The following is a 13,806-nucleotide window of genomic DNA, read 5'->3' as shown; positions in this document are numbered from 1 at the left end:
GTATAAATCATTGGCATTATAGACAAGCGATTGAAAAATTGTTCGCGTTGATGGCATTTTATCGTTGATGAAACATACTGTATGTTGGTATTTACAGTATAACGGAAATGTGGTGTGTCCAGTTTTGCTTGATGCCAGTGACATAATTGCCTTTAAGACCGTTTATCTTTCATTTTCGACTCTCACCGGTTTCTGCCGTATTAAATTCGAAATGCATTTCTCCTCGATGTAGCATGCATGTGATATAAAGTAAATTAAATCGATATAATTCAGGTGTCTTTCTTTATTTTAGGATTGTTATAATTAAAGTGATACGATGAAAACGTATAACCATATAAAGCAATGTTTCTATCTCAATAAGAGTCGATACGAATTTTGCCACAAACACCTGCGCGTTTTTAGTAAATTGCGAAAATAAAAAGTCTACAACTTATGATTTCGGCAGTGTAAAGTTAGGGCTGGTCCTAACGCAGAGTGACACGAAGGGTTGCCTACTCTTCAGGGTTCAATCTAGGGATCTACCTAACCATTTTTTTAATTTTCCAACGTGTGTCGTTTATTTTCTTCGTAATTTCGAAGTATCCAAATTTCCATTGTTGAGTTCCATCTGACATTACGTTTATAAGATAACACAAGATGGCAATTTTTATATTTACTTACTTCCATTTACGCGATTAATTAGTGCGTCTTTAAAACCACTATCGTCCATGTGTTTCTTTGATTGTATTATATCCAACGAGCACTTGAAAACAAAAAGTAAGCAACTAAAAAGTTCTTTTTATTTTCTTCCAGATACGATATTACTATGTGTTAATTGAGATTCACCGATAAGTTGCGCTATTCTACTCTTTAACGTAACATTTGCGATCCCTCGTTCGGTCACTCGCGGTCTGCTGACCGTTAAATAAACATAAAATTGGATTAACCCTATCGGCGAATTATGCACCCCTGCTATTATTGTATTGCCGTCTGATGCACGAGCATCGAGCATGCCGCAATCTTTTGTTAGTTTTCGGGGGTCGGTTACCCCCAACTCGTCACGGAAAATGATGTGAATTCATGCACCCTATGCACCTTGGTGGGCATGTGCTTGTCACATATGGTCAACACGTGTGCGTATTTTCAACAAACGAGTTTTCGTTTAACAGCTCGTATAAAATCTATTTTGTATATTCTATGTCTCAGCAGATTCGATATTTTTTTTTTTTTTAATTAAGTTGCATAAAAATAATCTGACGTTAGTCCGTATTTTTTTTAATTATTTAACTTTTACTTTACAATTTGTCCAGCTGGACATTTGGTAAAGTTGGTCCATACGCGAACAATTTTTGTCGTGTCTTTTAAAATAATTTGTTCGCAGTGTAAGATAATAATTCGTTTGAAATAACGTTAGCTGGTGTGCAGTGTTATAAAAATATAGTCTTCGATTTTAGCGTATTACGTATCCTTTTCAAAATCGTTTAAAAAATAAGTTTTCTCGTAGCCTAAGAGGAACCATTCAGTTCTGGAGATGTTGCGTACGTAATTTTGTTAAATAAGCGTTAATAATATCAATAAAATAGAAAGCAGAAATATTTGATATTTGATGGATTTGATATTTAGAGAAATTTTTATTCAGCAAGACGAGAGTCGTGAAAATGTCGAATTTCTTGATTACGTAAGAAACCTGTTCTACTTCATTCAGCGGATCCACAGGTGCGTACATTGATTGATTGTGTGAAAAAGGATAATTGAACGGGAGCGTGCAAGATAAAAGGATTCTTTAATTAGCTTAAAAAAGAAATCTGATCGTACGAATCTCTTAGAACCCTCGATTTCGTTGCTCTAACTAAATACGTGTAATCTCTGATGACAAGTTTTTCTGATTGCGGTGGAGGTTTCTAGGAAATCGTCTATTTATTTCGTGAGAAACTAAACCCTAAAACTTCCATCAACTTCGGCAAGGAAAAGTTTTGTCCAAAAACTCTACAGAATCCTATACCATTTCCTGTCGAATTTTTTCCTCCCAATGATGAATCCGAAATTCTTAAAGGATTGTCGAATCTTTTCTCGGCAGGACGAAGGGCTGAAAAGACCCCCGAGGCTTTCTTAAACCAGTTTCAGGTATGAATGGACCCTTTCCAGTCTCCAAACCTTTGTTCGAAAATACAGCCGGTTATGAAGGGCTGACCAATTTCAAAGATCACAGGTGAATCGTTGAAACGAATGAATTTCGTCTAAAAGGGGAAACGTTTCTCGAAGTATCTTTTTACGGGATTGGTCGAAGGAGTCTTTCGTATTTTTAATAGCATCGCGCCATTTAAATTTCATTTAATCAGAAAAGAGTCGAGAAACTTGCTTCGGTCAGAAAAATTTGAATATTCTCTAGATATATCAAATTCTAAGGTCAAGACTTATCGCTAAGAACTTAATAATTAAAGGAAGGGAATGAATAACGAATCGGATGATTTCATCTTAGAAGTAAATTTATTTATACTCTTAATAAACTGGAAGACGGTAGGAAGTTTCGTCTGAACGACTATTAAAGCCAATATCACAACGTATACAATAACTAATCTAATAGGTACGAATATCACAATTGCGATAAACTTTCTATCGCATTATTCAATGAATAAAAAAGAAGTACAAAAAGGAAAAAAAAATAGAATATTTTACTTTCCGACTGATCATCGAGCCAAAAAGTGTCATGAAACTTCACAATTTCATTCTTAGAGATCAGTTAAAAAACTAAATCTATTTATCACAGTTTCGATGTTATCTTATCTAAAGGCAGTCTGGCAGCACGAGAGGCAGCCCCTCGAGGTCAAATATTCTCCCCAGCTCCATCTTGTAGACGTCATCTTCGTCCGTTTTGATCCCCAGCAAGTTTTCATTGTTTCTCGTCGAATCTTCGTGTCACTTGGACGTTACGACGGAGCATCCTCGCAGGTGGTTTTCCAAGGTCTCCATGAATCCTCAACATCGACTTCGAAGATCGATTTCCGAGGGTGATGTGCATTCTAGCACGAGGTAGTTGAACTTGATCGTACGCCGATGATGTGACTTTTCACGCGACCTGCATCTCAGGTGTTTGATGTTGAGAGAAGGCGCGTTCCTTGTAGCACAGGTCACTGTCGGCCATGCTCAGGGTCGTCCAATAAAAGTCGCCAGCGTGGGTGTGCGCGAAATGAACGGGCACGTAGCACTGACCAGGTACAACCGGTACGACTGTCATCTGTCCGTCCAAGCAGACAGTGATGGCAGCTCCTTCCTCAGCGTCTTGAAGTTCCGCCAACAGTCGCCTCTCCAGTGCTTCGTTGGCATTATTCTGATTGTCCACCTCCTCGGTGAAGATCTCCACTTGTGGCACGGCCTTCTGGTCTTTGGCGTATTTCCCTCTGTTCGTCTTCTTCTTCAACAATCTCAAAATGGGCTTCAACACGCTTCTGACCCGTTTGCCGTTGGTGGCCGTGCTCTTGCCCGACATCTTCAGGTTGTAGAGATTATCGTTGAGCTCGTTCTCGTAGTCGAACACGTGGTTCATTGTGGCGGCGGCCATCTTGCTTCTCGTCCTTTGCTGATTCTCAACACTGAACCGGTTTTAAAGAGGAGCGCGTCCGTACGTCCGTGCGTGCACTCTCGAGACTCGGAATGAACCGTGCGGATCGGCGCGCAAACTGTACTTCGACTCGAACTTGGAATTCTCGAAAAAGCGTGTTCTTTACGAAGCTACTTCGAGAGAAAATCGAAGACAGATATACGTATGCTGTTGGCTGTATACGTGCTTTTCTCAGTTGCTTTGGAACGAAACGCTAGTGAGCGAATGATGCCTTAGACGAGCAACCCCGGACCTTATATAGGCCCCGTCGAGCAGCACGGGGTGACAGAGTGGGGAGGGCAGGTGCACTCTGGCTGTGGGAACTTGGAGAATTCGGAGCTTCCCACGTCAGGGTCCACGCCGACCATCTGCCGTTTCTTCTCCCTCCTCTGACACCCTCCGACACTAATCCAACCTACCACCCCGACCTGTGCATAGCCTCTTCACCTACCCCCGCGATCACCCCCGCTAGACCTTCGTCCTAGGTGGATCCTTCCTTTCCTTTTCGCTCTGCTCCTCCGGTTTCCATGCCGAGAAGAGCAGAAGCCGCCGGGGTCCTTTTCGGCCCTTTTACTCATACACGATCAAAAGGGTGGATATTTCGCCCGTTTTCGGGGGAGGACCAGTTCGAACCTGTTCGCGACAGGTCTCTTCAACGTTCGAAACCAGAGTAAGTATCGAGAGATGAGAAGCTGTCTAGCGGGATGACACAAGGGTAAGTAACTTTTCGTAGCTCGCGGTTCCTCGCCTTTCTATATCGTCTTATTATTATCGTATATGAATTGTTCACAGGCCAAAGTCAACTCCGCTTTTCGAAATTTTATCAAAATTTTCCTCAGTTTTCTCTACTTTTTATTCCGCGAAATTAACCTCTTCGTCAAACGAGCAGCTCGTATCAGTCGCGTAGAGACTACGTCGACTAATTTCGCAAATTGGAATGCACACAGCACAGTTACAAACGCTACGTTCTTCATAATTATAAAAACTAATTTTCTCACTTGTTACGCGAGCTCTATGCGAATTCAACCGCGCGGTTCTCTCTGGGGTTTCTAGCAGAAAGGGACCTAACTGATGGAAACGATTTCGATGATTGTTTACCCGTGGACCGAGGCTTAAGTGGAACCTTTTGCTGGAATTTCAATTGACTCGAAATGTACATACCTTTTTGGTATTTTTTTTTTTTTTTTTTAAGAAGAAATTCTTTGGTTTGGAGAGTATGTGTCGATCTCGTTGGAAGATTTTTGCACTCAAGATTCTTGATGTTGCTATTAATTTCGTTAATGGTACCATAAGGTTTTGTTACACCTATCTTAATGATGTTACGTCACGCTGGGATTACCTGTAGAGACGATACGCCTTTTTAATCTCATTTTTTCTCGAGGTAGGAAGAGCTCGTTTCTCTCGTTAACAGTCGTATCACGATTAAAGCTTCTTGAAAGATTCCAGCATTAACTTTCTTCGCCGCTCTGGATACACTGGTCTTAAAAGACGAAATCGAGTACATCACATATGCATTCCTCTGTCGAATTATTATCTCCTTCTTACTTCGTCGCTTTCAACTTTCCGCTTATTTTCAAGCCGTTATCGTATCGGTGGAGATATCTCGTGCCTCTTGACGAATAAATAAAATTCACATGGCGCATTACAGCGCCGAATTTCCGGTAGAAATCTCCAATTCCTTCTCCGGAAGGCATTCAATTATTAATCAGAAGGAACGCTGTTGCTCTTTAAAATTCTTTTAACATGTTCGTTGTCGATTGAATTCTCATTATAACAAATAACTTTCGTACAGAAAGACACGTTTAATCAATACGTTCTTTAACATTCTCTCCAACAACGTATTCGCAGCATCGTTTCGAATCTTCCCAAACTATCATCGACTTTATCATATATCTTGCAATTTAAGCATAATACGAATCCAATGAAGATGTATAACCTGTCGCTAAAAATTGACATTTCATTAAAATGTTCGAAATTCTTCTCGAAATACACCGCTGCGTCTCTTCCTCGCTATTATCGATTTGCCATAGGAACCGAATTAAAAGAATATAAAATATAGAAGTTTGAACGTTGCTGCCTGCATCTTTTAAAGATAATCAAACTCTCTCGCGTTCTATTTTCGCGTAGAATATTTATGCCCGTCCGCGCAACGATTAATTCGTCCAATTAGATGAAACATTCGATAGGAAGGGAGTTGGATCGCGTTTACTCGGCGACGTTTAAATCAACAAGTTGGCGCAGGGGGCTGTAAGTTATAGTAATTAACGCGCGGCAATAATGTTCGTCGGCTTCCTCCATTACCCCAGCGTGCTCGAGAGATTTAGGGTCGAGCATCGAGCGTCTAGACGTAGTGAGATAGCATGGCACCCCTCAGAGTCGTTAACTACGCCTTGAGATTTGCTTTTTTTCCTCGACCAGATGAGAGCCGCGTTCCCCTTGTCCGCATCCCTGCAGCGAATCGTACACCCTCGTATACACCAGGCGTGTGTTATGAGACTGGAATAAAAAGTAGGTTTTTTTCCTCCAACCTCGGATTCTTTTTGCTTCTCTTTTTCTTACCTAGTTCACTGCCTCCCCTATGGATCTGTCGAATTAACAAGTTTTTCGACAAGCAGCTTTTTTCAAACTACCTGTTCACCTTTACGAACGTCACGAACTACCTGTTTCGTCAACCTGTTGACGCGAACGATTTTTTTAGGAAGCTAAACGTTTCGTTTCTTTCTGTTGGGAAATTATTTTTTAAATAATTCTTTCTTCGTCTCTTTGTTCGCGAAGCATGAAATTATTTCCTTCTCTTTCCTCCGTTGTGAAATTTATTTATTTCCAAAGTGATTTTTGTTGTAGAATTATTAGCTTTTTTTTTCTTTGTTTTATTGTATTGCTTGAAATGACATTTCTAATGGCTAGTGTTTATCGAAACAGCAATAACGTCGTTCGATATTTTCGGAATCTGGAAACTTGTGATATTACAGTGCAATGATATTAACACATAGAATTTTATATATTTCGCCATGATATAAATATTCATTTCTGCAAAATATTATTTTGTATTTACGTAGTTTCTTCTAACAATACTACCCGAGTTGTTTACATTGCCGAAAATTTATCTCATTCTAATCACTGTAAAAAATGACAGGAATCGCCGATGCCAACTGTAACAGTGAACCTGCCAAAACAGCATTCACAGAGGGTGAAATTGCATTGCATTTAACGCGCTTACTAAACGCTTACTAACATTCTCCCTCGCGCTTCTAAATATAAATATAACAATATAATATTTCCAACAAATGAATATTCAGAAATATTATCATCGCTGACTAAATTATTTCCACGAATAAACCACCCCCTAGCTGTAACTCTACTATTAGGTTGGCAACTAAATGATTGCGAATTTTGTCAACAACGCTTAATGACAAAATCCGCGATCACTTAGTTGCCAATAATAGCTAGCGTCTAATGGAAAATAGTAAAAATATCGTCTTTGGATATTTGGAAAATCTGACAAGCGAAGAACCGCACGAGCACAACGTTCTCCCTAAGGAACCTGTCCAGGTTGGAACGAGGGTTCCCGAAGGACGTGGCAAATCCCGTAGGGCCCACCACGATGCACCGCTTCGTGGGGTACCGTCTGCTGCCCTCGTCGAGGACAGGTACATCAGGGGTATTTGTTTTCACTTTGCGCTCTGCAGCTACATTCCGAGGCAGGTGAAGCGAGCGTGCTCGTCAAACCTGCAGAGAGAGAGAGAGAGAGAGAGAGAGAGAGAGGGAGCACGTACCTGGCGGCAGGAAATGATTTTACTTTCATGAAGACAGCCGTGCTTTTGCTCTTCTCGAGCTATGTTCTTCGCAGTCAGTTTTTTGTTTTGTTTTTTCTCTTGTTTGCGCGACCAGACATCTCTCGGTAAGTTCGTACACGAGAGGAGATTTTGCTTCGAGGCTCGATGAGAAAACAATTACAATCATAGTCCTGAATAAGTCCTCTTTCATTCTGTGTAATTTCAAGGTGCTTCGTAGTTCGTGTGGTCATCGTCGACCGCACGAAACCAAGTCATTTGTTTTCATTATTTGGTCGTACATGATTTTTCGAACGACTAAGATTCGTATATCGCGGTACAATTTTCATCTGACCGTGTTTCACGATTTGTATAATTTCAAGGTGACTTGTTGGTGTAAATTGTCTGTTTGCATGTTATTTATTATTATTATTATTAGCTCCAGTATCTGGCCGTATAAAATTGTTCGTACGACCGAGATTTATATTTATAAATCGAGACGAAATTGTTATCTGAACATGATTTTTCATTTTGTGTAATTTCAAACTGTTTTATTCTTCGTTTAAGCTTCTCATTTGCATGAAACGCAGTTATTCAATTTCAGTATTGCGTCGTACATAATTTTTTGAACGACTCAGAAGAAGCGTACTTTCTAGATATATGTTGATTGTATTTTATTAGTACAACTGTGGCCAAAGTGTATCGTATTCTGTATAATTTCAAGGTGTTTCGCTCTTCGTTTCAATCCGTGATTTGCATAAAGCGAAGTTTTCAGTGTTATCTTCGGCATTTGGTCGTATACAATTCCCTAAACGATAAAGATACGTAAAGGTACATTTCACGTGTGTTATGTTCCTATAAAAGTGTTTTACGATTGATCAAATATAATATATCAAGATATTAATACCAAGATACCCAGATATGATCAATAAGACTAATAGTCTTCTGTCATCCGAATTATCATCGCGTGAATACGTAATCCAATTTAATAAGCATTTCGTTGTGTTTTTAATAGCAACAGAAAATATTAGCGATGTCTAACAGTCACGTGCAGGGTCTACAAATTTTTATCTCGTACCTGCAAAAACATTTCGACACTAGAAAAATTACTTGGGTCGTTTTGATTCGTCAACGAATTGGAAAAAATTATTATTTTCTGTAAAAAGAAAGTATAATTATTTACAATTTTCTGTATTTCCTTTAAAATGATACATCGTTTCCCAGATATCACAAAAACATTTAAAATAGAAAGATCAGGAGGAAGGAAACTCGCTCTGGTTCCTTCCCTCCCAATTTCAAACAGAATTTTTAATCAGACTACCTCGATAACGTAATACCAGATAATTTAAGACCATCCCAATATATGGAAATATTTTACAAATAGACTGTATAGGACGCATAAATACCGAACAAACTGTGGAATTACGCTCTACTAATTCCCAACTAACGTTCTAATCGCGCGTCGGATATACGTTCCACGTTACGTTAAACCGATAATCGAATGTCACACTTAATCCTGAAAAATTGTTCGCTTCGCCAAGCCTTATCTCACCAAGATCTTTTATAGCTTTTTCAATCGAACCGACGTCTGTTAATGGCCGTAACACATCTTCTCGAATTTTCAAATTCTGCCTGGCGTTTAAATGAAAAAAGATCGAGGAAACGGCTAATTTCCCGCGGTCTGTTGCGCGCGAGATGAGAAAACCGGTCGATGATACCTTCACAGATATACGCGACACTCGCCAGAATGTTTCGTTAGGAAGAATTTGAAATGCCGCACGTCAACCAGCATCCGTCTGTCCGAGTCGTGTTTCGCGGTCCTTGAAAAATCCAGCCTTCGTCCTCGTTATTCCTTCGGATGGGCCTTATAACCGGTTCCTAATACGGTCGTCGAATCCTAATCAATTCGAGGCCGCCCCTTTCACTCTGATTTAGAATCGCCAATTTAATTGCTCATACACGTACCTATGTGTACGTACACTCAGCCCCAAGAGTCTAAATGCAGCCCTTAAGTATAAAATATTATGGTAGGAACGCGTAGCTTTAAGAATTTCGCAGGTGAGATGTCTTTTCTTTTATTATTTAATTTCTACTTTGCAATTTGTCCAGCTGGACATTTGGTAAATTTTTCTAATTTAATTGTTAAATAACATGTGCATAGCTACCCCTAGCGGGATACCATCTTCAAAATTTGACTATTTTATTTCTTTAGTTTCTTTCTTTTTTTTTTTATTATTTAATTTGTACTTTACAATTTGTCCAGTTGCACATTGGTAAATTTTTCTAACTTAATTGCTAAATAACATGTGGATGGTTATCCCCAGAGAGATACCATCTTCAGGTTTGATTTTTTATTTCTTTAGTTTTTTTGGTTTTTGTTTATAATTTAATTTCTACTTTGCAATTTGTCCAGTTGCACATTTGGTAAATTTTTTTAACTTAATTGCTAAATAACATGTGGATGGCTACCCCCAGCGGGGTACCATCTTCAAGTTTGACTATTTTAATTCTTTAGGGAGGTCAGTGGAGTGTTTTCAATGGTGAGATGTAAATTGCGTTATAATTTATTCACTTGGAATTTTATTAGGAAGAAAGAAATAAAAAGAATATAAAATACTGTGTTAGAAAAATTACATACGCCTATTATGTCTACACAAACATAATAGCTGGCATAAGCGTCAATAATACGTTGCTGTCTTCTTGGTATTTGGAGTTTTTATCGTTTCTTCTAAATTTTAGAAATAAAAATCGTTTGATTGAAATTTGCATGCAAATTTCTGCTGCAATTTTGCTCCAAGACTTTTCTAAGTTAAACGTTTCAGTTTGATAATAATTGAATCGATACGTAAGTACAAGTAATTGTGCGAGCAAGTGAATTGTCAGTTTCTTTGATAAGTCAGATATACGAAATATAGACTTTCCTGGCTGACTGTAGATCCGTGCAAACGTGCCACGGAAAAGCATGCTCGAACTGGTTTCCGATAAACTGAATTTTAACGATTAATGGCAATGCGAGTTGACTCAGCCAGCAGTTTTCTTTCTCATCTTTGAATTAAATATTCGATGATTTATTAAAGCGCGATGAATTATTTAAGAGGTTTGTCTTTAATATTGAACGTTGGAAGGTCAACGATGACAGGTTTTATTAATAGTTTCTGGGAAGTTCGCATTATTCGTCCATAGCTTGCTACATAAAAATGATATTTTTAACTATGATGTACTTTATGGATATTATAAAGAACCATATATATAAAACTTGTATGACATTTTCGTTAGGTTTCAGAAAATGAAAGATAAGAAGAACTTTTCCACTGGATATGTTGCAACTTTTATGTTCCTCGGTCAATGATCTTTACCTTTTAAGTCACGTTTAAAGCTGCGTTAAAAAAACAGCCGTGAAATGATAGTTTCAGGTAGACAGAACTCGAAGGATCTCCTCATCTACGATTTTTGTTCGTCTAAATTTCTATTGAGATTATCCAACTATTTCGTGGCTTGGCGCATTATTTACAACGATCTTACGCTGACAAGCTCGTTACAAAAATTGTATTCGCTACTAAAGCAGAACCACCGCCTTCACCCGAAGCGACAGAGCAATCAAAGAAACGCAACCTGAGAGAACGAAACGCAAACTAATCTATTCCTGCGTTTCGCCTTAAGCCATTATCTCGATACGCGGCGTCGATGCATGCAGAACCCAGTGATTTCAAGCTTATTATTTCAAATGTCCGCGAAAACGTCCGCGAACAGATACAATCGGTATTCAACGAATGGCGTTTTAATCAAGATCGTGTCACTTCTCTCGCCTAATGCCACCAGCAATGTCAAAAAACGTTGGTCGGACCAAACGTTTTATCTGATCGGTGTAGCGTTCTATCTACCATGGACATTTGCATAATCTAATATCTCATGGCCTGGCTAAACCCTAGAATGGAACTATATTCGTCTGGAGCTGTCGTTTCCTTCATCAAAAAGATCATCCTTCACGCCTCGATCCGCGCAACCAGATATCGCAGAAGATTCGTACGAAAAAAATAACCAACCATTAAGATTTAGTTTTCTTTTTTCCGTAGGAAGAAGAATCTTCGACTTGTATGGCAGAAGCGTAACATTAGAACGAGCAGAATTAAGCAAATTTGTGAGCAGACGAAACAAGTTGTATTCGTAGAGTTGTGGAAATGCGTAAACATCAGCGGTTTATATATTTGACACGGTGTGATAATTGGCGAAACCACATCTTTTTGCGTTGATCCTTTGCGAGTGTAACTCAGTTTTTATCTCAGCAGCTCCTTTGTCCAGTCCCACTCGACATTCTTTCATACCCAAATCAACAGATGTCCTAGAAAAGATCAATATCCTAAAACAGGATTGCATGCTGGAAATTGTTTCGAGGTACATCATACACTTGAAAATTACAAAATACGACAATAGTGTGAATAAAACTGGCAATTTGAGTGAATTTTTATCTTCCTTTATTTATTTAAATTGTCTTAATTTTTGGTTAAAGTAAATTTCAAATGAAATACTTAGAGGCGTTGGGAGCTACTGGTAACGAAATTGAAGTAAAATTCCGAGTGCAAAGGGTTAATATCGATGTAATTCGTTACACAGTATCTGTACTACTGGAAGTTTCATTTATCGCGTTGAATATGAAATACTTTCCTCTTTTGCCATTACAACTCACAAGGAATATAATTCAGAGGTACAGAAATTCGTATAAAATATCCGAAGTAAAATGCTCGCGACAATATTTAATATTTCGCATGCGTAACAAGCTTCCATTCCATTTCGTTTAGCTGTATTCAGAAAAAATACGAATTTGCATAAACATCCAGCGTCTAACCTGTCACCCATGCTGCGCTCGATCGAAAACGTAATTACAAATCCAGAACCGTTCTTCGATCCCTTACGTCCGGTAACCCCATAAAACTGGGAATTTGCATAAACACCCGCAGTCCTAGTTATGACGGTAGCTCGGTGAGTTACATCACCGGTGAGCGCAACCGGTCGAATCAGAGTTTCAACCTCATCTCGATATCCGTCTTGGGGCGGAGGTAGGCCAATATCGCGCCTTTTCGCGGGTTTTTCATTAGCATATAAATAATGGCCAAGCAAAGGGCAGATGAGTGGTGTTCTCGCGGTCTTTCGTGTAGCCTGGCCTCGTCGTGTAAAGGGAGAGACGAGAGGGAAGCGAAGACGAAGAAGACGACTCGAAGAAGAAGCTCGGAGAAGTGGCTGGACTGAAACAGTAGTAGTGACCCCCGGGGCTGTGCAGCTCCAAACAAGAAGTCCCCTTTCTGACGTCACCGGCAGGTGCATCCAGAAGGCCATCCTTCTCTGCCCTTGGCTCAGCCTCTCCTTCTCACCTTCGTCTCGTTCTCTCTCGTTCCGCCCCTCGACTCAACCGGCCGTTGTCCTTCTCGCGCTCCACCGTGTAATCGTACTGATTTCATGATCGAGATACCAGGTTTCCCTCCACGGATTTGGTTACCTGCTTACATGACGCTCCCTGTTTACGTGTTTGTTTTACGGTGTAAAGAACGGACACTGGGCTCCCCTTGGCCGCTCGACACGCGGCTTCGGACTAAAATAGTAGTCCCTGTACCGGTCTACCATTAGATCTGATTTTCCTTTTCGTTGAATTTGTATTTTTGGTTGCACCGGTTTATTTAGCGCACGAATGTGCATGACTTGTTGTTTCTCCAGATAAAACGAGTTCTTGTTCTTTGGTTCTGTAATTTGATTTCTTCTAGTTTGGTTAATGCTCGAATACGTATGTGTTTTCCAAACGAATACATTGTTTTTCTGGTTTTTGACAGTGTCGTTTATTGCGAACGGTCGCTAGCGATTATTATTTATACTTGTTGCTATATTTATCGGGATAATCATTACGGTGCATTGCAGGTTCTGATAACAAGAGTACGATGAGAGAAGTAAGGGGAACGATGAATGACGAGGCCAGGTCAAATTGACCAAGGTCGTTGTAATCCCTCGAACTCGTCACATCTGTCTATTGTGATAAATTTGATTGGAAAATTGTTAAGTACGCGCTTACTCGAATTTCTCCGCTCCATTCCAATCGAAATGATTAAAAATCTACGTTTTTTCTTACTAAGTAAAGTTCGACGAAGAAGATTGAGCAATTGAAACGTAAAAGGAAGGAAATGAAATCGTTTCAATGAAAATGTCTTATATCCAATATTTATATTTAAACGCGTGAGTCTTTAATATTCGTGTTAGAATTTTCAAAGCGCAACATCCCTCTTAGGCAAAAGGTGCGTTACCAGTCGAATCATTTCGATGATCGACTAAGTAATAATCTCGAGGGTAAGGTCAGGTGGAATCTTAATGGGTTCATTAAATTTCGATGACTTTGTACTTCTGTACTTTTACCTCGTGGTAAAAATCAAATTTGTTTTTTCTCTTTCTTTTTTTTCTCCAGAGCTGGAGCAGTAA

At 39.4% G+C, this 13,806-nt stretch overlaps 2 protein-coding genes across 3 annotated transcripts in view; one reads left to right on the top strand and one right to left on the bottom strand.

The window, feature by feature from the left end:
* The window catches only part of LOC117213028 (tubulin polyglutamylase TTLL4-like), a 238,013-nt gene that overhangs the window by 52,339 nt on the left and 171,868 nt on the right, over positions 1-13,806 (top strand). The gene's annotated exons all lie outside the window — the stretch shown is intronic.
* Positions 3,030-3,777, bottom strand: LOC117213413. Its single transcript, XM_033458779.1, has one exon. It carries the CDS (start codon positions 3,536-3,538, stop codon positions 3,047-3,049), a length of 492 nt encoding a protein of 163 aa, XP_033314670.1. The 5' UTR covers positions 3,539-3,777; the 3' UTR covers positions 3,030-3,046.

The sequence above is a fragment of the Bombus bifarius genome, unplaced genomic scaffold (genome assembly GCF_011952205.1).
Source record: "Bombus bifarius isolate JDL3187 unplaced genomic scaffold, Bbif_JDL3187 scf7180000007966, whole genome shotgun sequence".
Classification (NCBI taxonomy): domain Eukaryota; kingdom Metazoa; phylum Arthropoda; class Insecta; order Hymenoptera; family Apidae; genus Bombus; species Bombus bifarius.
The sequence above is the reverse complement of the archived record's forward strand: the minus strand, read 5'-3'. Positions and strand labels throughout refer to the sequence as shown.

What these genes read in the sequence shown, in the direction of transcription:
- LOC117213413 (XM_033458779.1), bottom strand. Translation starts at nt 3,538, where the DNA reads ATGGCCGCCGCCACAATGAACCACGTGTTCGACTACGAGAACGAGCTC.